This window comes from Myotis lucifugus, unplaced genomic scaffold (assembly GCF_000147115.1).
Source record: "Myotis lucifugus unplaced genomic scaffold, Myoluc2.0 scaffold_0, whole genome shotgun sequence".
Classification (NCBI taxonomy): domain Eukaryota; kingdom Metazoa; phylum Chordata; class Mammalia; order Chiroptera; family Vespertilionidae; genus Myotis; species Myotis lucifugus.
Genome location: NW_005871048.1, coordinates 37,818,227 through 37,843,405, shown reverse-complemented (window position 1 = coordinate 37,843,405; position 25,179 = coordinate 37,818,227). Strand labels below are relative to the sequence as shown.

General features: G+C 44.2%; 1 protein-coding gene and 1 pseudogene across 1 annotated transcript; one reads left to right on the top strand and one right to left on the bottom strand.

Moving 5' to 3' along the window:
• Positions 1 to 17,284: 17,284 nt before the first annotated feature.
• LOC102421309 lies at positions 17,285 to 19,520 on the bottom strand (annotated as a pseudogene).
• S100Z (S100 calcium binding protein Z) lies at positions 19,310 to 21,902 on the top strand. Its single transcript, XM_006081307.3, is given in 3 exon segments — positions 19,310 to 19,379; positions 19,382 to 19,413; positions 21,592 to 21,902. Coding segments are annotated over 3 exon segments (282 nt in total). The 3' UTR covers positions 21,772 to 21,902.
• The last annotated feature ends 3,277 nt before the right edge of the window (positions 21,903 to 25,179 follow it).

Here is a 25,179-nt window from a genome sequence, read left to right as displayed (position 1 = left end):
CTCTGCTCTGAGTCTCCTAGCAGGCTTGTGGGTTGTCTCCATTTTACAGGTAAGAAAGCAAAAGATGGTGGACACCGAATACAAGGGAGCAGAAACAATTGGCTCACAGGCCCTGCAGGTGCTCTATGGAGGGATTCCGTGGAAAAAATGTTTGGTATTTGCCATTTATTTATTAGTCATTTTCATAACACATGCTAAAAAACCCAACTGAACAAAAATACATAGCTGAAACATTTTCTTCTTTGCTACCCATGCTCATTCTCATCTCCCAGCAGGTTAATTTTTATAATTTGTTTGTACACAATATATATGTATATTAACCCTTCAAATAAAAATGAATATGTTACAATAAGAATATGTGTATATAAATGGGTATATGTGCACATATATGTATATATGTATACGTATGTGTGTATGTGTATATATATATATATATATATATATATATATATATATATCAAGTTCTTAATCAGTACAAATGGATCTTCCTCATTTTTAATGACTAGGTAGTATTGCATGTATGGATAATCATAAATTAATCATTGCCCCATTGAAGATGAAGTATTTTTCTTGGTTCATTTTAACCAAGTCTTTGAATCTACATTAAGAAGTACGAAGGAAATAATTTGAGAAATACAGTCATAAGAATGTGTTTTGCTAAAGCAAAAGCTTTTCAAGTTATATTTGTTTCTTGTGCCTTTGGGAAGTGGTTCATGAAGCCCTGGCCCACCTGAATGACACTCCGTGGGACGTATGCGAACTCTGGTTCTGAGCACAGAAGTGCTGGACGGGTGTCTTTGCTCTGGTGTTAGCGGTCTTCCTGTGGTCTGATTTTTCTGAACCACCTCAAAGTTTGAATATTTAGCATTCCACAGGCTCCATTTACCAAGAGGTTCTCTCAGTTTTAAAGTAATGTGGATTTGCCTTCACGGTGCAGGACACATTAACTAAACTGACTTGATTGGAATTGGTTTACTGGGCATTTCCTTGAATGTTATGATTGTTTGCAGCAGGAGTTTCAGAAGTAATTAATTTCCTGGTTATCTCAATCTCATAAATCCTGAGGCTATAATCTCATCAGTATGCATAGTTCAGTGATTACATCTTTGTTCCTGAAACTTTAAGCTTTAGGAGGCTCATGAGGGATGTGGAATGAATGTATCACCAAATCAAAGGTACATTTTGTCACTGCAGCCTCGGTCTCATTGACTAAAATTACCGCTTTGTGCTGCAGAGTTTGGATGTCTTAAAAGAGAACTCTCTGACTCCATTGTAGTTCGAAGCATGCCTCTAGTCCACCCCTCACCCCCAATTCTGAAATGAAAAGAGAAAACAAAGCCCTCGGGTATGGAGTTCTCCATTGTATTCAAGGCATGGGATTTCACTGAATTCTATTTAAATGTAAATACTGTCATTGGAGTCACTCTGGAAATGTCTTTATTGAGGGGTGTGAAGAATTCTGTGATTTGGGTATGAGCTGCCCTGGCCTCTACCACTTGGTCAGTCTGTGGAATATTTCCCAGGATCCGTCTTTTCTGGTGAGAAATCAGACACAACTGGACTTCTGGGTCACCTCCTCCTGCAGAAACCACAGCCCCAGCATGTGGGCTCCATCATGAACACAAAGCAAACCATCGGCACCTAACATGGTGTGAGTGGTTCATTCCTTCATCCCTCAAAGAGTTATTGCAACATTACTGCCTTATTAAATGCAAATAATTAAATCGGGATTCCTGCCTTAGCAGCAACCCAGTCATGGGGCTGATGTTCTCAGTGAAATGTATCAATATTAAAAACAAAAACAACCAACCCTCCAATATTTGGTTTATTCAAAGGCCTTTAAAGAATACCCTATTTCAAAGGTAGGTCTTGGGAGTGGGACAAAATCTAGTAAAATGAAGGACAAGAATATGAGCAAATAGTAAAAAGTGAACATCTCCCCTCCTGACCCACCATGTCAGAACCCAGTTACTCCCTTTGTGTTTCCTGTGAGATATTTCTATGCATGTATACGCCTGTGTACTTGTATGCTCTTTTTTAGAAAAAGAGGAGTTATACTATGTATTAGTTATACTTATACATAATCAATTACCTCTAAATGTAGTCGCTTAAAACAACAATAAACATCTAACTTGCACAGTTTCTATGGGCATGAATTCAGGAGCAGTTTAGCCAGATGGTTCTGGCTTGGGGATTTTGTGAGGTTGCAGTCATCCATGTCCAGTGTGGCTCCCTTACAGGGCTGGCAAATTGGTGCTGGCTGTTGGCAGAAGACAGTCTCTCTTCACGTGGGCCTCCCCACAAGGCTGTTCAAGTGACCTCATAACACAAAGTCTGCTTCCCTCAAAAAAAGTGAGCCAAGGGGATATGGGGGAAGCCGCAATGCCTTTTAGAGCCTCACCTCAGGAGTCCTACAATGTCATTTTCACGATACTCTCGATTACCCAGTCTGGCTTCAATTCAGTTTGGGAGAAGACTACCAAAGAGCATTAGGAGGCAAGGATCACTAGGGGTCATTTTGGAAGCTGGCTACCACAATATGTGTATTGTCAAAACAAAAACAAATACATGGATCCACTTTAAATTGGAGCCATGCTGGAGGAACTGCCTGGCACCTCTTATGTCTAAAGTACTTGGAATGTTAAAACAGGGCAAAATAACCTTTGACGGCCTAAAGCAACCTTGTGTGCCAGAGAACTTTTTGCAAAGATAGTAAAGCGGAGATGACCACCCCACGGAGATGACCAGACTGACAATTAAAATCATTATTTAGAATTAATACCACTATGTTATGCTATCTGTACCAGTAGAAAAGCCTTCCTTCTATTGATGTGGTTTCCTTTTCTCAGAAATACCATTGCCTTTGTCTCCTGCTCTGAGCACTATTTGAGCTACCATCTGAATCAGTGTGCCCTAATAGCTAGCTGTGCTTTTGATCTCAAATCAAGGCTTGTGTCTCTCACTTTGAAAGTTCCTTTCATGTTTAGGTTAATATGAATACAATTTGGATATTATTTCTGTTTCAGCATTTATAGATTGACCTTGTTATTTTAAATAAATACATTCATTGTATAGATGTTCTATAATATAAACTCCTAGCTTTTAGGTAGTTTCTATTTTTGTTATTGTTTTGGTGGAGTTGTTTTTGTTTTGTTTTGTTTTTTGCTACACCTGTATTCCTACACAAGCAATACTTGCGTGAATATTTCTGTATCTTTACATGCTTGTTCATTCACTATGCACTGTTCTCATGGAGTTTACTTTCTACTTGGAAAGAGACTGAAAAGAAGAAAAATATCCAGTAGTAATAAATTCTAAGGAAGAGTAAAGGTTAAGAGTAGTTTCTATTAAGGGATCAGAAAAGGTTTCTGAGAAAGTGAAATTTAAGTTGCAATGTAAAGGCTAAGAAAAAGGCAGTCATGGGCGGATCCCAATCAAGGGCTTTATGGGAATGAGGGGAGAGAGGCAGGTACTAAGTAACTGAAGGGAGTAAGGAGCTGGGCTTTCATTCAGATGGGATGCCATAGGGTTGTTTTACTGGTAATTTAAAAAGACACTGGAGCCCTAGCTGGTTTGGCTCAGTGGATAGAGTGTCAGCCTGTGGACTGAAGGGTCCCGGGTTCGATTGTGGTCAAGGGCACATGCCTGGGGTTTCAGGCTTGATCCCCAGTAGGGGGTGTGCAGGAGGCAGCGATCAATGATTCTCATCATGGATGTTTCTATCTCCCTCTCTCTTACTCTCTGAAATAAAAAACATTTTAAAAAAACTAAAGAGTATATCTAATATCACTAAAAAAAAAAAAAAGACACTAGCCACTATGAAGTATGGATGGATTATAGAAGGACAAGAGGAGAAGCAAGAACAGGAGGAAATTCCACCAACCCAAGCGAGAGATGAGGTTGACTTGAATTAGGGTGATGATAGAGATGGAGAGAAGGGAACTAATTTGGGCAATGTTTTGGAAGTAAAGTTTGCAGGAGTGAGGAAAAGAGGAATCAGATCATTCATAGATTTTTTTGTTTGATGGATGATTGTGAAATGACAAGTGGGCATGTTTTGGGGTTGAAAGTCAAGAGTTCAATTTTGGCCATAGCATCTAAAGTGTGAGATGCCTGTTAGACATCCAAGTAGAACTGTTGAGTAGGGCACTTGGATGTCTGAATCTAGATTTTTAAATAGAGCTGGAAATAACACTTTTTGCCATATCACTAGCACTTTTAAAGCAAAGGACTTGTGAGATGCCATAGGGGAGCGAATATAGATGAGGAGAAGGAGGCCTAGGTCAGAGGCCTTGGGCACTTAGCACCCTCTGAGAAGAAAAGGAGCCAGTAAGAGACTGAGGAGGACTGTCCGCTGGGGCAGGAAGAAAGTACAGAGGATATGCCGCCAAGGGTGTAAAGGAGAGGCTGGTCAATCGTGTGGAATATTAGTGAGAGGTCAAGTGAGATAGAACAGAGATGTGACCATTGGATCTTACTACATGGAGAGCATTGGTGACTTTGACCAGACCACCCGTCTCAGTGGTGGTGGGGATAGGGAGCCAAAATGGGGTGTGTTCAAGAAAGAATGAGAAAGAAGGACACAATCATGGTGGATGATCCCATATAGTATAATTGTGCAAGGGAGCAGAGGATTGTGGGGCAAGAGAGGCAAAGAGTGATTGTTATCCTAGGAATATGGAAATGAGAGTGATTTATTTGAGAGAGATATTGATGGTGTGAGTGTCTGGATATACTGTGTTTCTAGAAGTAGAATTTCTGGGTTAAAGGGTATGTAATTTTGATCATTGCCCTATTGAGATGACATACCAATTTACACACCTGTCAACAATGTGTCTATTTATCCACACCACTGTAAACACTGAGTTTTCAGGATCTTAAATACATGCCCATCTGAACTTCACCAATTCTGAGTGTAATGATCATGCAGAGCTATGAGCATCATGAAAGAAATGGAGCTATGTCTTTCCTCCATTTGCTTTTGTATTTGGGGCATATTTTTCTCCTGCAACTGCTCACCGCTCAGGCAGTGACATTTGAAAGGTGCTGGCCGTGGGGAAATCCAATCCTGTTTCTCTTTGTCTGAAAAGACACCTGTTATTCTGGGTGGGCTGTAGAAAATTTCTGTACCATTTGGGACATCCTTTGTTCTAGAAAGTTTTCTATCATTCTTTTGTGGAGAATTTGAGGGCAGGGTGTTAACTACTACAGCTGGTTCCTAGGAGCTTGGAGTCTGAGCAGGTGAGAAATTAATTCTCAGCATGGCCAAGTCTTAGCTCAGGTCTGAGTTCCTCACACCAGCTTCGTTAGGTAGCCTGGAGTGAATGATTTAAGTCCATACAAGGCTTTATTATAGCTTCCAGGTAGCAGTGAGTAGATTTAATTACTTAATTCTGAGAAAGCAGTTTTAGCCAAACCTTGTGTTCTGAGCTCTTTCAGAAGCCACCTGGGATCTCAGAGGGGACTGGCTAGTTCCTATTGGTGACAGATTTTCCTTCAAACCAAAGATTTTTGTAAAATGGAGACTTTGTTCAAAATATAACTGATTTATCAGAATTTATGGTTTAAAATTACAGAGCAAGGAAGGAAATGATGGTATTTATTCCAATGACAGTTTCTGTTAATTACAACTATACTTTTTAAAAACATTGTGGAGGACTTTGTGCCCACACAGAAGTCAACAGAATCACATAAGGAAGCTTTTGTACCCATCACTCACCAACCCTTGTTCAGTTCCAATCCCGTTTATTCTAAAGCAAATCCCAGAAGTCATACTATTTCACTTGTAAATGTTTCAGCAATTCTAAAAGATAAGGCATTTAAAAATCATACCTTTAAAAAAAGCAATTCTTTAATATCAAATATCCTGACAGTGTTCAAATTTCCACTTATCTCAAATGTCGTAATTGGTTTTTTTAGTTAAAAAAAATCAGAATCCAAATAAAACTCACACATTGCCATTGGTCAATGATTTTATGTCTCCTAATTTGTGTTTGTTTTTTCTTTTAAAATATATTTTATTGATTTTTTTACATAGAGGAAGGGAGAGGGATAGAGAGTTAGAAACATTGATGAGAGAGAAACATCGATCAGCTGCCTTCTGCACATTCCCTACTGGATATGTGCCCGCAACCAAGGTACATGCCCTTGATCCGAATCGAACCTGGATCCCTTGAGTCCGCAGGCTGATGCTCTATCCACTGAACCAAACCGGTTAGGGCTGTTTGTTTTTTCTTGCAATTTATTTGTTGAAGAAACCAGGTTGTTTGTAGATTTTCCTACATATTGGATTTTGCTAATTGCACTCCACTGGCAACTTAAAAACCATATTAAGGAGGAAACTGGTCTTGCAAGGCATATCAGGCCATAAAAACTGAACAATGCACTGCCCTGGGGGGGGGGGGCGGGGAAGGTAGTTATTGCTGGCCCCAGGAAGATCATCTGATTTGACCTGGGAACCCCAACACCTGGGGGCCTTCCTGTAAGCCCACAAGGGGGGCGGAACCATATCTGCAAGACAAAGACCCCAGAAGATTATAAAAAACAAAGCCTCTGTATGTTACTCTGATTTGGAAATTACTTCCGGGAGTCCACTAGTCACTAGTGTTAATAAATGGGTCCCTCCCTTTCTCTAGGAAGTGTGCTTGGTTTTTCTTTGCTCTTCTGTAACAATATTACAGGTATTAAAAGATAACCCAAAACTCTGATGATCACCTGTTCATTTTGCACTTAAGGGAAGCAACTAGGAAGACTAACATTCTTTTGCTCTGCTATGTGGTGGTTGCCTCACAGTGATCTTGATAAGCTCCCAAAGAGCTGAAAGAACAGGACCCAGGCCACCTGGATCTGGCTGGCTGTGCCTGGGGACTCCACGCTGACAGGATCTGTCATTAGCCAGCCATGCAGACATTTCCTCATTGCCTTCTGCTTCTGCAGATTCATTCTGATGTTTCCGGAATCTCCATCACTTTATCATGTGAAGTTTGGCTCCTCTTAATTTTCATTTTTAGGGGATAAAATATGTTGGTGCTCTTGTCCCAGCATCAAGAAGGGTTCAGCAATCTGGAGAAGGCTGTGCGTAGATTAAATAGGAATCCAGAGATGAAGCAAAATTTTGAAAGGCATTGGGGGTCAGAGGAGCTTAGCTAAAGGAACTAAGTTCTAAGGTCTTAGGTTCTCAGGTCTCAGGTTTAAGGTCTTAAGATCTCCTTGTCTCAGGACACCATGCTTTTTACTAACACAATTTGTCCTGAGGCGAGGTGGAGATATACACTTCAAAGGGTCAGGGTTTCCTACAGAGTCCATTGTCAGAATGGGGGACTTAGCCTGCGGCTGTTCAGGTGTTTGGCCAGTAGGAAGCAATAACATGTAGATTAAGATACCCTTTAGCTGTCTGGCAGCCAAGAAATCAATTTAATGTATCCTATGCACGTTTGGGGAAATGCCTTCAGCCATTCCCAGATGCAGCCCTGCTGTCATGCTGGAATTGGTCTCTGGCAAAAATAGTTATTTTAGAAAGAGATGTTTCAGTCTTCAGCATCTGTCCTAGAGTTCCTTCTTTCAAGATACTGTTATGTGTGTTGGACATTTCCTGACCTGCATCTGTCCATCCCATTTGAATGGAAGTTCTCAGGCCAAGAGTGATCTGATGGTCCAGGCCTACCCCGTGCTGGCCGCTCTGAGGGGGGATATGAATGGCTGCTGTGTCTTCTTAGGAGTGGCCTTAACTTGTTATCTGGGACAACATGAGCTGTCTAAGTTAAAGCTTCTGAGACACCTAGAGACAACAAGCCACACCTTGAAGGTTCTTCTGGATCCTTTGCCTGGACAGGAACTTGAACCTGGATTTTCCTGGTGAAATCAGACAGGAGGCCAGGATGGTCACAGAAGCCAGCAGAAAATGAACCGTGTAGGGCAAAGGGCTGTCAGAACTCCGGGGCTCTGAGCCATCATCACACTGTTCTCTCTCTCTCTCTCTCTCTCTCTCTTCTTTGTGGCCAAGGCAAGGGCACCTTTCAGAGAGGCAACCACCCTCTGCCCTGCTGGCCCTCCCCAGCTCCTGCCCTGTGGCTGAGAGCCCTCCCACCTCCAACTTGGACCACAGCACTAGATGTAGGAACTGTCTGCCCGCTTTGTTGTTTGTAAACCTTACTGGGGCCTTCTGGGGAGATAAAGAGAATGCTTTTATCTTGTTTTCAGGGTGATAAGCAATCTTCCCTGAGAGCCAGGGCAGTGAGGAGCCCAGGATGGGAACCGCACAGGCCTTAGGAAGGAGCCTTTGTGGCTGTGCGAGTCCAGACTCGGGGCTGGCGGACACGGTGGTGGTTTTCCGGAGAGAAAGCAGGAGGAGCTGAAACTTATGACTTAGAGCCCATAAATCACTGAGTAAACAGAAAGGTAAGGCTGCAAGTTTCTCAACAAACCGCTTGAGATACACACTCCCAGCAGCGCCCCCTAGTGGTGAAGAGCGAGCGCCCTGAAGCCAGATCCTCGCTTCACCACGGAGTGACTTGGGACCTCTGTGTGCCTCCGCTTAATGAGCTGTCAAGCAGGGCTAATCATTCCTCATGAGGTTTTTGAGGATGAAATGGGTGACTCCATTTAAATTGTCTAGAGCGGTGCTTGGCCAGAGTACGTGCTAATTAATGTTGGTTCCTGTGTATGGACAGAGGAAAGCCTAAGGTGGCTGTGCACCAGGAGAGCTTGTTGGGCTTTCCGGGGAGCCGAGGGATGTCAGGGGGCTTCCTTGGAGGACTGATGCCTGAGCCGAGTGAACTGCGTGTGCCAGGAGCAGAGTGCTCAGTGGGAGCACGGTGGAGCAGGTGAGGTAGGGGAGCGCTTCACCGAGCTTAGATTTCACCCAGAGGTGCTGGGAATCCCCGCGAGGTTAAGGAAGGGGAAGGTCCGCTGTGCTTCCTCGCAGCTGCGGGGGCCCATTTAGAAGGAGGGCGAAGTGGGTGCAGGAGGCAAGTTGGGTCTCTTACAGTTATGAAGGCCAGACGTGGCAAGGGCCTGAACCATTGCGCTTAGGAGTGGAGAGCAGGGAAAGGGAGACTAAGGAGGTAAAGCCAGGCAACGATTGACAGGAGGAGGGGCCAGGAAGAGCACGGCATTCAGGTTTCTGGTTTATGGCAGCGTGAATGGGGGTACTGCTGTGGGAAACAAAGGAAGATTCCCTCTGGACTAGAGGAGTGAGGGGGCAGAGGGGTGAATATGATCAATCTGATGGGACTTGGGGATTTGAGAGGCTGATGAGTTATCTAAGGGGAGATGCCCTGTGCTCAGTTGATGTATACTCCGCTCTGTCCCAGGTAGGATTTAAAGTGATAATATAAGGCCCACCCAGTTTGGCTCAGCGGTTGAGCGTCACCTGTGAACCAGGAGGTCACAGTTAGATTCCCAGTCAGGGCACATGGGTTGCCCGGCTCCATCCCCAGTAGGGGGCGTGTAGGAGGCAGCTGACCCATGATTCTCTCTCATCACTGCTGTTTCTGTCTCTCCCTCTTCCTTCCTCTCTGAAATCAATAAAAATATTTTTAAATGAAAAATAAAGGGATATATAAGGATGCATAAAATAGTGAATTATTATAAATTAAATATTAAAGAAAGAAGCAAGAAAAACAAGGATGGAATGTAAAATGCTGGAGGGAGGTTAATACAAATCACATGACAGAGAGCAGAAGTCACAGCCGCAGGGTTTAGTTGAGCTCTACTGTTTGAGTTGGCCTGCAGTTTTATGTTTGTTTCTTTGCTTATTTTTGGTTGAGTTGGTTGTGTGTTTTGTTTTTTTTTCAAGTTGTAGTCTTAAAATCCAGTGTCCTCAAAAATTAGGCTTTCTGAAAAAAAAATATTAGGCTTTCTGGCTTTTTCTAAAAATGATCGGAAGTTCTGGGAGCTCTGAGCCATATTCTATCTACTCTGGCAACAATTACCTGGCTCTAAAGAGCGTGCACCATGCTTAAGAGGGCATGGGGTCTCCAGTCACAGGCCCCTCAACCTCCAATTGTATTCCCAGCACTGAGGTGGAGTGTCAGTCCCATTTATTATTATGGACTATTTCTCAGAACTTCTATGTCTATCTACTTGTGAATGAAACAAAAATAAGTTGAGATTTTTTTCTTATTCCCACTCTATTTTGCCTCTGTGCACTAGCTGCCTGGCCACAGAGGCAGGCTGATGCTCACTGCTGACAACTGCTGCCCATTTTGATCGGTCCTGTCTTGTACCTGCTGGGAAGCAGTTTGAACATAGATCTACTGCTGTAAGTGCCCAAGCTTATGACAGGTGGTAAATCATGTAATTGGCCTAGGTCAGTGGTCGGCAAACTGGCCCCTTGAGTGTGGCTCTTCCACAAAATACCACGTGTGGGCGTGCACGTACCCATGCACAGAAGTCGGTATTTTGTGGAAGAGCCGGTATTTTGTGGAAGAGCCGGTATTTTGTGGAAGAGCCACACTCAAGGGGCCAAAGAGCCGCATATGGCTCGCGAGCTGCGGTTTGCCGAGCCGCAGTTTGCCGACCACTGGCCTAGGTGATCCTCAGACTTCACCCTGGGCCTTCGAGCAGCCAAGAGCAGGACACAGTATCAGCCAGGCAATTTGTAGTGTCCATAAGATGATTGCTGGAGTCTATGTGGTCAACCTAGGCCAGTGATGGCGAACATATGACACACATGTCAGAGGTGACACGCGAACTCATTTTTTTGGTTGATTTTTCTTTGTTAAATGGCATTTAAATATATAAAATAAATATCAAAAATATAAGTCTTTGTTTTACTATGGTTGCAAATATCAAAAAATTTCTATATGTGACATGGCACCAGAGTTAAGTTAGGGTTTTTCAAAATGCTGACACGCCGAGCTCAAAAGGTTTGCCATCACTGGGCTATTCCATGCATCCATGCTTCTGGTTCCATTTTGTTCATACTCTGGCCTTTGTCCCAAGGCAGCTGCTTCCGGGAATTGCTGGCAGGCTCAGGCACGTGGGGTGTCTCTGGCCTGAGAAGGGTGGCAGTCCTGTCCCACTTGGTAGGATGACCTGCTTTTCACGTATATCCTTCCTCTCAGGCTCCGTGGTCAAAGCCCCATTTTCAAACAGCTCTCCTCCTGGCTCCCACCTGTGGATTTGTGCTAGCTTTTTTCTCTCTAAAATAATCCTTACTTTCAAGCTCCCCCAGATCTGATATTTCCATTTCTCTCATTCTTTGCACACTATCTTGGGTAAATTGTATCTCTTAGCCCTCAGGGTTATGATTCATGCCAGAAATTAAAATGTAATAATTAATAGAGTAAGTGAGGTGCTACGGGGACCTTCTGTTCTATAAACAGGCGTGTCCCCCCTGCCCGCCCTGGGATTTAGTCACCTGTAAATACGTGTCCCAGCCTGAAAGAGTCATTTAGAGCCTTTTGACGTGATCTTTGTTTCTGAAAGGCTCCTGATGGACAGAGGCTGGGCCAGGCTCACATCACAGATAAGCCCTGCAGAAGGGTCATTCAAACACTCTCAAACATGTTCTGGGAATTAGAGGGCTTCCAGATGCACTCCCACAGCCTGACACTAGGGGGCAGCATGTACAAAGGAAATAGCTCTGCTGTCGCCAGAGGATATTTTTCCATTGATTTTTAGAGCGTGAAAGGGAGGGGGAGAGACAGAGAGAGAAACATCAATGTGAGAGAGACACTTCGGTTGGTTGGTTGCCTCCGGACCAGAGCCAGAATGGAGCCTGCAGCCGAGGCATGTGCCCTTGACCGGAATCGAGCCCCAGACTCTTCAGTCTGCGGACAGGCTCTATCCACTGAGCCAAACCGGCTAAAGCGCTAGCTCTGCTTTTAAAGCCAAGCAGTAACCTAGTGGAGACAACCTTGTTTCTACACCCCAAGAACAAAGGATGTAGAGGCCATATTCTCATCTCTCGAATCAGATTACCACATTATAACTTTTATTGATGTATAATTGACTTATATTCTTTTCAGGTGTACAATATAGTGATTTGATATTTATATACATTACAAAGTGATTACTATAAGTCTTAGTTATCTTCTGTCACCATACAAAGTTATTACGGCATTATTGACTATATTCTCTATGCTCTTACAACACCCTGTGACTTATTTCTTTCATAACTGGAAGTTGGTGTCTCTTAACATCCTTCAACTTTTTCATCCATCCCCACCCCCACCCTTAGGCAATCACCAAGTTTGTTCTCTGTATCTATGAATCTGTTTCTGCTTTGTTTGTTTTGTTGTTTTTTTTAGGTTCCACGTATAAGTGAAATTATATGGCATTTGTCTTTGTCTGACTTATTTCACTTAGCATAATACTCTCCATGTCCATCCATATTGTTACAAATGGCAAGATTTAATTCCTTTTTATGGTTGAGTAATATTCCATTTTAAATGTATATAAATATCACATCTTATTTATCTATTCATGAATCAATGGACACTTAGGCTGCTTTCATATCTTGACTATTATAAATAATGCAGTGAACATAGGGATGCATATGTATACAACATTACAATGTTAAATATCTATTCTATCAAGAGGTTTGCCTGCCAACTGAATTCTTCAAATAAATTAATTTATGGTTGAATTTGACTTAAATATAATACTGCTGCCCGGCTGGTGTGGCTCCGCAGGTGAGCATCGACCTAGGAGTCAAGAGGTCACTGGTTTGATTCCTGGTCAGGGCACATGACCAGGTTGTAGGCTTGAGCCCAGTGGGATCTGTGAAAGAGGCAGCCAATCGATGACTTGCTCTCTCATAGATGTTTTTTTAAAAAATAAATCTTTATTGTTCAGATTATTACAATTGTTCCTCTTTTCCCCCCCCATAGCTCCCCTCCACCCAGTTCCCACCCCACCCTCTGCCCTTACCCCGCCTCCCCCACTGTCCTTATCCATAGGTGTACAATTTTTGTCCAGTCTCTTCCCACACCCCCCACACCCCTTCCCCCCACCCCGAGAATTGTCAGTCTACTCCCTTTCTATGCCCCTGATTCTATTATATTCACCAGTTTACTCTGTTCATCAGATTTTTTATTCACTTGATTCTTAGATTCACTTGTTGATGGATATGTACTTGTTCATAATTTTTATCTTTACCTTTTTCTTCTTCCTCTTCTTAAAGAATACCTTTTAGCATTTCATATAATACTGGTTTGGTGGTGATGAACTCCTTTAGCTTTTTCTTATCAGTGAGTGAAGCTCTTTATCTGACCTTCAATTCTGAATGATAGCTTTGCTGGATAAAGTAATATTGGTTGTAGGTTCTTGCTATTCAACACTTTGAATATTTCTTGCCACTCCCTTCTGGCCTGCATAGTTTCTGTTGAGAAATCAACTGACAATTATATGGGTACTCCCTTGTAGGTAACTGACTTTTTTTCTCTTGCTGCTTTTAAGATTCTCTCTTTGTCTTTTGCCCTTGGCATTTTAATTATGATGTGTCTTGGTGTGGTCCTCTTTGGATTCCTTTTGTTTGGGGTTCTATGTGTTTCCTGGACTTGGAAGTCTATTTCTTTCACCAGGTAGGGGAAGTTTTCTGTCATTATTTCTTCAAATAGGTTTTCAATATCTTGCCCTCTCTCTTCTTCTGGCACCCTATAATTCGGATGTTGGGACACTTGAAGTTGTCCCAGAGGCTCCTTACACTATCTTGATATTTTTGGATTCTTTTTGCTTTTTGCTTTTCTGGTTAGGTGTTTTTTACTTCTTCGTATTTCAAGTCTTTGACTTGATTCTTGGGATCCTCTTGTCTGCTGTTGGATCTCTGTATATTATTCTTTATTTCAGTCAGTGTATGCTTAATTTCTAGTTGGTCCTTTTTCATATCCTCGAGGGTCTCACTAAATTTATCAGCGGTTTCTAGAAAATTCTTGGAAAACCTTATAACCATGGTTTTGAACTCTATATCCAGTAGTTTGCTTTCCTCCATTTCTGTCATTTGTGATCTGTTTCTTTGTCTCCGCATTTTTTTATGCTTCCCTGTGTTGATAAAGTGGCTTTCTGTGCTAGGTGTCCTATAGGGCCCAGTGGCTCAGCCTCCCCAATTACCTGGGGTGCACACTCTTGGTGCACCCCTTTGTGGGCTGTGTGCACAGTCTTGTTGTAGTTAAGCCTTGATTGTTGTAGGTATCACTGGGAGGAATTGACCTCCAGGCCAATTGGCTGTGAGAATCAGCTGTGTCTACAGTGGGAGAACTTCTGTGCTGAAGACACCCTTATGGGGCAAGACTTGCTTCAGTGGGGCTTTGGTGCTCACTGAGTCTGCCCCCTGAGTGTGTCCCTTATGGATCTGAGGAGTTGTAATCTGGATGGTCCCAATCTGACCACTGGGTACACAGGCTCTTGGATCTCTAAGGAGGTACTAATTTAGCCTCTGCCTGAGACTACCCAGCAGGAGCTACGGAGAGATCTGCAGGTTCCTCTTCCTTGTTTGGGTTTTGGAGGTGCTCAGATGAGGCCCAGCTGTGAGGCAATGCAAGCTGCTGTGGGGCCTTGGGCCTTCTTTTGGATGTTCTGGGTCTTTCTGACCCAGCTGCAGTTTGTTAGGTAATTTTCGATCTCAAAGGGCCAGCCCATTCATATGCAAAAGCCTCTGCACACAGCTTGGGTGGGGCGGGGTCTCAGGGAATCAACAGGAGGAGCAAATAGCTATGGCTGATCCTCAGTCCTACCCTAAGAGGCCCCGTGTCTCAGTGTCCCAGTAATCGCTGCAAGCACCTCTGAGAGAAAGCTGCCCTCGAGTTCCGCCCGCCAGACAGTCCAGTTTCTCCCTGTATGAGTCTGGGTCCCCAGAGACTCGCCCGGAACTGGAGTCAGGGCCGTCGGGAGCTTGTGCCTCCCTCCCAATTGCGAAACACACCGGCGTCCTCCGTTGCCAACCCCTTTCTGCACACGTGTACCTCTGCACATTTGAACTGAGTCTTTTTTTTATTTTTTATTTTATTGGGGTGACTGAGTCTTAAGGAGTAAATTAGCATTTCAGGTAGTGGGCCCAAAACAAAGGCAGAAAAATGAGAGAACCCAACATTTTAGTCAGCTTTTGGGCATGGTCAGACCTTTGAATGCCTAGGAGTGTGGATGTTGATTTGTGTTTTATACAAACTACTCTCACCTTCGCTGATTTGGCTCAGAAGATAGAGTGTTGGCCTCCGAACTAAAGGGTCCAGGGTTCTATTCTGGTCCAGGGCACATGCCTGGGTTGTGGGCTCGATCCCCAGTTGGGGGCTTGCAGGAGACAGCCAATCAATGATTCTCTCTCATCATTGATGTTTCTCTCTCTCTCTCCCCCTCTCCCTTCCTCTCTGAAATCAATAAAAATATATTTAAAAAAATATATAAAATAAAGGTAATTGGTATTCAAACTACTCTGACAGTGGAATGGAGACCAGAATGTAGGGAATAGACAGAAAGCAGAGAGCAGATATAGGGAGCGAAATTTATGAAGTCCTGAAGGTGGTAAAGAATAGAGAAAAATGGATGAGTTCAACTGATAGGACAGGCACAGTGGTCCATTTCTGGCTTTGGTTTTTCTAGTGACATTTTTTCTTTAAGTTTCTCTCACTTGGAAATCCATGCTCCCCACCTCACATCTTCCTTCCCGCCCCTGAGCCCGTGGATTCTTGCATAAACAGCTGCTCTGAGCTTTATTCTATTTCAATTTTTTGACTAAGCAATACATTTCTATAACTGAAAAAGTTAAAATCAGTTGAAAGGGCGTAAATGAGGACTCCCAACCACTCAGTCCCACCCTCTTTCCCCCTTGCCCCTTAGAGCTACCGCTTTTATTACTTTCTTACGGATCCTTTCAGTGACTCCTTGTTCAAATGCCAAGTACATACACATATAATTATTACTTTTATTTCCTTCAGACACAGCCAGGGTCCTGCTTTGTACCTTTCTAAATCGGCCCAGAGAGCTTCCTCATTCTTCTTTATAGCTGCACAACTGCCCATTGGTTTAGCTTAATTAGTCTGCTCTGAGTTTATTCCCTGGACCTTGCTATTGGCTTTGCTGAGCAGCCTCCAGGTTTACCTGATAAACCAGTGTATTTTCTTTTTTTTTTCTATAGAGAATACTTTTTATTGTACAGGTATCATATACACAATTTAATGTGTGAACATTTACAGGCATAGAGTTCAATTCCAAATCTCCATGGCACCCCATACACTGCACCGCGCACTCCTGTTTGGGATTAGCCCAGCAGGAATGAGACACAAAGTTATTGTTTGTGAACAGAGAGCTTCAATGAAATAGAACAGAGCCCAGGATCCTAATTCGTAACACCCTGTGTACATATTAATAAAACCTAAATATGTGTTTTAGATGACCCCATCACCTTTAAAAGTTATTAAAATGGAACCCCATTTCTCAAAAAGTCACTAAGAAGTGCACCCGTATTTACAGACCGGATTAAATTATGCATAAATAAAATCTGTACACGAGACACATTGTTTCTCAAAATAACAGCGCCTCCTCTGGGACCTGGGGGGTGACAGGCAGCAAAAAACGCTTCATGCCTACCCTTTTCAAGTTTACTCGAATCACCAAGATGTGAAATAAATATGCAAATAAAGCTTCAGTACCTTAAAGGAACATGTCATTTCAAAGAATCTCCCATTTGTAGAGTTAATTTTCAGTTAAAAAACAAACAACATAAAATCAGCAGGCTTTGTTTCTACGTGTTTTATAAAACCCAAAAGCCCCTTTTGAACAAGGGGATTTTTAAGTGTGTTCAATACCACCTATTAATTAGTTGCTAAGCGGAGTCTGCCTCCTCCTGAACGCAGGATTTGATATCTGAAGATGCTAGATAAACACTTTTTTCTAAAGATAAATATTTAGTGGGCAGGGAGCCAGCAATGACTTTCACACTGAGTTATTATTGATTTGAATCACATAGATTTGACATTTCAACAGCTAAGCATGTGGAGGTTTTGTTAGCCCAGAAGATGGATTTAAAAGGTTTGAAAACTTGTAGCACCACTTTCAGAGACAGAAGAATGGGGTTCAAAATAAAACATAAGCTTAATGAATAGAGAACCAGTACTTGTCACCTTCTGATCACTTGTCCAGAGTTAAGGAGACGCTTCAGCGCCAGAGAAATACTAAGGACTCCCAGAGGGCAGGTCCAACTCCGGGGGTGGGGCGGGGGCGGGGGGGGGGGCAACAGGCCTTTCAATGGGAAGGCAAGTACAAGCTCAGCTTGTCCCCCCAGGCCGAGGAGCTTCCCCATCTGTGCCGGTGAGAGTGGTTGGAGATTCCCTTCGTTTCACCTGTTTCATTTCCGATGCTTCTCCATCTTCTCCGAGGTCTTGCTGGAATCGGCTGGACTCTGGTCCCCGGGATTCATGTTGGATTTCTCTATGATGACCAAAGCCTCTTTTATGTAGTTCTGCATCGCAGACACGGCGGCACAGATGGCCTGGCTGCCAAACCCGTGGGTCACCAGGCTGAAGTGAGACAGGCAGTTCTGAATGTCCGCCCCTAGGACCCGGGCCGGCCGTTTGTTCTCGATGGGTGTTCGGTCTTGGTGGAGAAGGTCCGTGAATTCTTGACACACTTGCTGTGCGGCCAGCAGCATGTTCTTCCTCGTTGCCATCTCATTCCGTCCTCCAAGATGAGGTCTGGTTAAGTACTCGGCCACCGATTTACTAGGAAACTCGGCTTCACAGACATACCCAAAGTCCCGAGCCAAGCGAACGGCCTCCCCTTCTACTAAGGAAGTCAGGAGGGTGACGCGTGTAGCCTTCCGTCTGCCGGCTGGAAGGTTCAGCCCCATCTTGTCCAGCTCCTCCCGCAAGGACTGGCATGCATCTTTAGACCTGGCTCTTCTGAGAATACCTCCCAGTAATGAGGCATTTAAGCACTCAGGCGGGGACAATCGCCTCTGGACTTCAGCAACTGTCACTATGTATTTCGGCGTGGAGCTCAGGAGGGACAATCTTCCGTGGACGGAGAAGACCTCACTGGGGTTCATCACAGCCCCCACCAGCTCCTTCTGACAGGAGAGACTCAAGGGATCGTTGGTCATTGAAATGGGATCGTTGCGAATCACAGTCTGATCATGCAGAAGCAGGTGCTGCTCATCCACGATCTGCTCCTCGTCCATCTGTTGCCCCATGTCATGAAGGCCCAGGTTCTCCGCCAGCCCCGCTGCGTCCAGGTCGTGCGCCCGGGGCAGCAGCAGGTCCGAGCGGCGGAAGCCATCCCTGCGGGCACTCACAGCGCGGCCGTCCAGCCCGGAGAGATGGGGTTGCAGGCCGGCCCGGCGCCCGTGGTGCGAGGGCAAGCCAGCAGCCTCCTGGCTCTGGCGGCCGGGCCAGGCCTGCGGCTGACTGCCGGCGGGTGCCGGCTGGTGCAGGGGGTTGATGGCAGCGTACGCTTCTCCCGGATGCGAGCAGGGGTCTGCCGACTGGGAATAAGTCGGCGGCTGGTAGGGAGGTGGAAAGTAGGGTGGTAGCTGGTATTCGGCGACTCCGGTATGGGAGAGGGGCGGCGCGGGGCTGTAGGGATGTTGTTGCCCGTCCGAGGAGAGGTGGGGGAGGCGCTGGTTCCCATTGCTGCTCCCGTCCTGGCGATCCTGGGGAGGCGCGCCTTCGAAGCCTGGCGGCGAACCCCCGGGCGCTCCGCCGTCCGAGGCTCTCCGAAGCGCCAAGTTCGAGTCGCAGGCCCCGGAGGAAGGCACTCGGTGCAGGCCGCTGTCGCTCTCCAGCCCACTCATGTTCGCGTCGCCCAGCAAAAAAAGCAAACCAGTGTATTTTCTTCGCTCCTCTGTTTTTAGAGTTTTTCCCCCCTCATCAACTTCCTAGCAACTGACTGTATTTCTATGCCTAGTGAGGGATCACTGAAGGCTGCCTCTCCTCCTCCTGCCTTCTCAGCTAATGCACACAGTGGGCGCCAACCCTTCCTTATGGCCCTCAGGGCAGCAGCTCACACCTGTTCCTTCTGGTGATTGAAAACAGGCTCCGAGGCTCTTCCTTTGGAATCTCTCGTCTCAGGTGGTTTTCATCGTCCTGGGAACAGGTGTGCTGAGTGGAAACCTCGCTTATAAATGCACATCATTTAATTGTAAACACCTGTTGACAGAGCTGCGCCTCGGCGGAACCAGTAAGAAGTTAGGTGTTTTCTTCCTCTTTTTGTTTATTTTTAGCCTGTGTTTTAATATTTGTTGTCTGATTTCTAACTTACGAGCACAACGCTCTTCTGTGTTAATGAACGTGTCGGTGTTGCCCCACCTGAGTTTGGTGGCCTGCCCCGGCAGGGTCAGTGCTGCTGCCAACAAGCCCACCGGCTGGCCAGGGCCATGGACACCATGATTAGAATCTTCCAGTGCTACTCCTGCCAGGAAGGGGACCGATTGAAGGTCAACAAGGGGGGATGAAGATGCTCCCGCAGAGAGAGTTCACGGTCGCCCTCCCGGTGTGTCCCAGCTTCCCTGCCCCTGCGGTCCAGGCGGGCGAGGCGCACACCCAGGACAGCCTCTGTGCACACCGTCTCCTGTGACTGCCACAGACACAGCGTAATTTATTTGGAGATTGGAAACACAGGGGCGCAAACACGAGAACCTTTGTTTTCTGTGCACGTCGTCCGTGTGTGGCCTTTCCTGTATCACCTGTGGGTTTCCAAGTATTGTCAATTCTATGTGAGGCTCTCATCAATTCTCAACACCCTGGTGCAGCAGAGATGTAGCTAGTTATAGAACTAGTAACTGTAACTATAGTTACAGCTAGTTACAGTAGTTATACCTGGAGCTTTGTCCAGGTGTCTGTAAATGGATGTTGTTTTCGGGGCCAGAAATGAAGCCTGGGGTGCTTTATGTTGTGGCAGCAAAGTTTCTAATGAATGACAAATACTCGGAAAGCTTTGTCAGCCAAGCACAGCTGATAGGGATGGATGGAAAGGGTGTGTCTGGCCAGTAACCAGCTGGGTAGCAAAGTGATTCACATCTCAAGATAGCCAGGAGTTAGTGTAATAAATCTACACATGAAACCTTACAGTGCAGTGTTCGGGGCCTCCTCGAGGTTTAAAACACGTCACTCTGATGTTTATGGAGCTGCCTCAAATGGGCTTGAGCAGGATGTACTGCCCTTGCATGATGCTATTCTGTACAAACCCTGCATTAAGACTACAGTGACTGTATTTACAACAGTCTTCTTCCCACTCTCTATGGGAAAAACTTAAGTAAAAAAATTTTAACAGTAATTTTTTAGGAACTTATTTTTGGATTCCAAATAACAATTTTATTTTTATTACATTGATAGAGCAAATGGTAATTTATGTATTTTTTCTAGAACTTTTTTTATTGAGGTACCTTTGATATATAACATTATATTAGTTTTAGGTATACAACATAATGATTCAATATTTGTCTATATTGTCAAATGATCACCACAATAAGTCTAGTTACCATCTGCCACCATACATAGTTACAAACATTTTTTCCTTGTTATGAGAACTTTTAAGATCTATTGCTCTCTTAGCAACTCTCAAATATGCAACACAGTATTGTTAACTATAGTCACATGCTGTATATTAATATTGCAATTCTTCACAATACCTTTTTAGTGATTTTAGAATTCCCCAGGAATTTTTTTTTCTTCAAATTCAGTTTGGCTACTGTATTATCTAACATTTAGAATAAAAGGCTCAGTTGGTCAGACTCGCACTTTGATTTATTCAAGTGAAATTTATAATTGCTTTTGATCAAGTTGATTTTGATCAATTTAAGTTTCCAACCACTTAACGGTTGGCAGCTAACGAGAGGGCAATGGGAAATCCCGGAAGAAATGAGCTACTTCTAGAACCTCATCCGCCACTAATCAGAGGAAGGGCGGGTGCCTCACAGTCCTACCCACTCCGGGCCCTGCTCTCTGTGGGCTCCGAGCTGTACTCTCCACCCATAACTGCAGTCATTCTGTAAGTTCTGCCGTTTATGGGTGCCTCTTTCTTGGTCAGGCGTTGTGCTCAGTAAGGCTGCCCGATAAACTAGTGTATGTCCCATGCAATCTACTAAAGAAAAGTATTCATTGTTCATCAGAAGTTCATATGTAACTAAGTGTCCCGTATATTTGTTAAATATAGCAAATCTGAAGCTAAGCACATTTAAAAGTATGTTGATGTATCCCTCAAATTTGTAGGGAGATTTAATTCTCCCCATTTACATATACGAAATATTAAAAATGTTAAGGGATTTGCTTAGAGTCCCATTGTTGGTGACTGGTAGAGCCGCTCACACTATCTCTTTTTGGCTGCAATACCTTCTTTCCCTGCTCCCTGCCTGCCTCCCCGAGTCCTGGCCCTTGACCTGTGATGTCGTGTAGTGAGTGCATTTTCAGCATCAGCCGCTCGCTCTGGCTCATGATGAGCTGCTGTTTGATCTCCTGAGTGTTTAGGTCTGAGCCAGAAGTAGGTGGCCCTGGGGAAAAGTGCTAGACTCATTTAGAATCGGCGCCTGGTTCAAACCTTCCTGCAAAGAGCCCTTTGGAAACTGTCCTTAGGTGCTAAAGATGAAAATAAAAATGTAATATAGATAAAAGGAAGATGCGATTTCACTTGTCATTATGAAGCTCAAAGCCTGGGAGCTAGACATTTTCTTTTTCCTTTTTGTGCCAAAAGGACCCTCAGTTGATTGATAAGCTAATGCAAGACCTGGACTCCAATAAGGACAACGAAGTGGATTTTAATGAATTTGTGGTCAGGGTGGGCGCCCTGACAGTTGCTTGTAATGATTACTTTGTAGAACAATCGAAGAAGAAAGGAAAGTAGAGATAAGTAGCAAGCTAATCTAAAGGCAGAAATATATCCAAAGTTAATTACTTATTATTCATTTTTCCCCTTCAAAGTTATAGATACTGTAACGCAGCTGTTCTCAACCTGTGGGTCGAGACCCCTTTGGGGGTCGAACCACCCTTTCACAGGGGTCGCCTAAGACCATCGGAAAACACGTATATAATTACATATTGTTTTTGTGATTAATCACTGTGCTTTAATTATGTTCAATTTGTAACAATGAAAATACATCCTGCATATCAGATATTTACATTATGATTCATAACAGTAGCAAAATTACAGTTATGAAGTAGCAATGAAAATAATTTTATGGTTGGGGGTCACCACAACATGAAGAACTGTATTAAAGGGTCACGGCATTAGGAAGGTTGAGAACCACTGCTGTAATGCCATTTATAGATAGAATATACACATAATTAATTGCTAGTATTAGTAAAGGATGTATATCTTCATATATTGACTTTAAAGAAATATTTCAAATCTCATATGTGCTACTTGAAGTTTTCCTCTTATTAAAGCTGTTATATACATTTTTTGTTTGTCAGAGAACATAAAAAAAATGTAGCTACTTTCAAATGAGACTAGAACTTAGCAAAATTCTAAGACCGATGTTCACCATACTTAAATTATATTTTGAGCTTCTTTCCTATTAAAGAAATTAAGTGGCTTCTGATTCTGCTTCAAATGGAAGGAGCTCTAAACAGAGATTTCTCCTGTTATTTCATTTGAGATCTGTTTCTTTGTCTGGCTGACTCTTTTGTTTGTTTCTATGTATTAAGTAGAGCTGCTATATCTCCCAGGCTTAGTAGCGTGGCCCTATGCAATAGGTGTCCTGTAGGACCCAGTGGTGTAGCCTCTCGGTCACTTTAGGCGAACACCCGCTCCCCCCGCAACCCCCCACCCCGCTGTGAACTATGTGCATTCTCCTGTTGAAGTTGAGCCTTGATAGCTATTGGCATGTCAATGGGAGGGATTTATCCCCAGGCTGATCAGCTGTGAGGGCTGGCAGCAACTACAGTGGAGGATCACCGATGCAGGGGCTGACCCCACAGAGCAGGACTTCCTTCAGCAGGGCTCTGGTGCCTGCTGAGTCTGCCCCTTGAGTGTGTTGATTGCGGAGGTGGTGGGTGGTGTTTTGGTATAGTCTGAAACTGTCCACTGGGTGTGGTAGCTCTGGGGCTTCCTGGGAGGTATAGGCCAAACGTCAGTTGCGCCTGTGCCCTGCCCAGGGCCACCCAGCATGAGCTACACAGAAATCAGATAACTGCTACTTCTGCTGGGCCTTTAGAAGTTCCTGATAGAGGCCAACTGTGAACCAAGGCTGGTTGCCACTAGTGCCCACCTGGGGCCATGTAGCAAGAGGTACAGGGCATGATGCCAAAGCCAGATACTACTTGTTTGAGAGGTTTTAGGAAAGTCAACAGCATGAGACCAGACAGTCCATTTGTATGGAAAAGCTTGGGTGGGACTAAAAGTTGGATTGGGTGGGATCTCAGGGAATCACCAGGGTGGGGCGACAGTGTGTTAGCCAGGAGACTCAGATACGGCGCCTGCCTGCTGGTCTGGGGGGCTCAGCTCAGCAAAGGAACAATGGCCTTTGCCAGCACTTGGGTTTGGGAGAAAGCTGCCCCTCCAGCCCTGTCCTGAACCAGACAATTCAGTTCCTCCCCATATGTTCCTGGAGCTTTTCAAGCTGCTGCTTAGTGCTGGAGCTCAGAAGTAGTGAGTTTGAGTAAGTTCATGCACAGGCCCTTTAAGAGGAACTGCCTGGGACTCCAGCAGATCTCCATCTCAACCACAATCTCCACTGGTTTTTACAGCCAGAAGTTATGGAGACTTCTCTTCCTGGCTCTGGAACCCTGGGCTGTGGGGACTGGTGTGGGGCTCGGATCCCTCCATCTTCAGGGGGACCTCCACAGCTGAGATGTCCCTTCTGATTGTTATCCACCACAGGTGGGTGTGGGACCAGTCCTTCCCCATCTCCACCCCTCCTACCAGACTTGATGTGGATTCTTCTTTACATCCTTAGTTATAGGACTTCTACTTAGCTAGATTTCAGGCAGTTTGAATGATGGTTGGTCTGTAGTTTAGTTGCAATTTTGATACGGTTGTGGGAGGAGACAAGTACTGCATTTACCCATTCTGCCATCTTGACTGGAAGCCTCCCAACTGTTAATTTTTTTTCTTTAAATAGATTAATAGTTCTTGTTTCCCTCAATTCAATTCTTAGCAGATAGAACAGGGAGAATTTGGAGGTCAGAGCATTCAAGAGAAGAAATGCATATTCTGGGAATTACTTTTCCTGTCTCTTGAAAATTTATAAGAAAAAAATGAGAAAAAAATTAAACACATATTTCAGAGGTGTTTAGACTTTTTTCTTAGAAGAGGTCACACTACTTATGCAAGAGAAAATCTGACTCTTTCTCAGGGACCTTTAAACTTTCATTCAATTTGATCCAAAGTTTACATATTCTAAAACGGGTCACCAAATCATGCCATGTAAATCCAAAAATGTCCTCATGTTCTATGTGAGGAAGGATATTCTCAACATAGAAAATAAATGAAAAAAAACCCACAAGGTTCATTTCATGTTACTTCTAAAAATTGATCAAAAGTGAGAAAAAGCAATTTATGTGTCAAATTACATTTTAAATGTGTAAGGTTTACTAGAAAGCTCCTTTCTAGTAAAGGAGAGGTTTTCTGTTTTGTGTATATTAGGTACATACAATAAGTTTGTAAGAGGCAAGATTGATTATTTCTCTTGCTCAGAGGCACTGGCCTTTGCATTTGCTGGGGTTTAAATGAACTTTAAACAACATTTAAAGGTCATCTCTGAATTAGCACATTCTGATGTGTAACATTTTCCCAGTGTGGTTATTGGAAGACAACGCTTATAGGAGACAATAGGACAGGTCTGCTTGGGTCCCTGGATTTGGGATGTGGCTGACAATACAAATAACTAGAAACCATTAAACAAAAACCTTAATAAAAACAAAAATTTCACTCCAAGAATAGTGGGATTGAGGAAGACTTTCCAGAAGCAGAAGCTTAAAGTCATGTCTTTGATAAGGCAAAGAATGGAGGAAGAGAGAATTTGGGCAAAGTCATGGGGTATGAAGCAGCAGGGTGTGTTTGGGGAAATGCCAGTGGTTTGGGGCACCCCAAAGTGTGGGCTGTGGGAGAGCAGGACACAGGGCTGGAGATATAGACAGGACTCAAAATCAGAAAGGGTCTTCCTTGCCCTAGCCAGTTTGGCTCAGTGGATAGAGCATTGGCCTGTAGACTGAAGGGTCCGGAGTTCAATTCAGGTCAAGGGCACATGCCCAGGTTGCAGGCTCACTCCCTAGTAGGGGGCATTCAGGAGGCAGCCAATGAATTATTCTC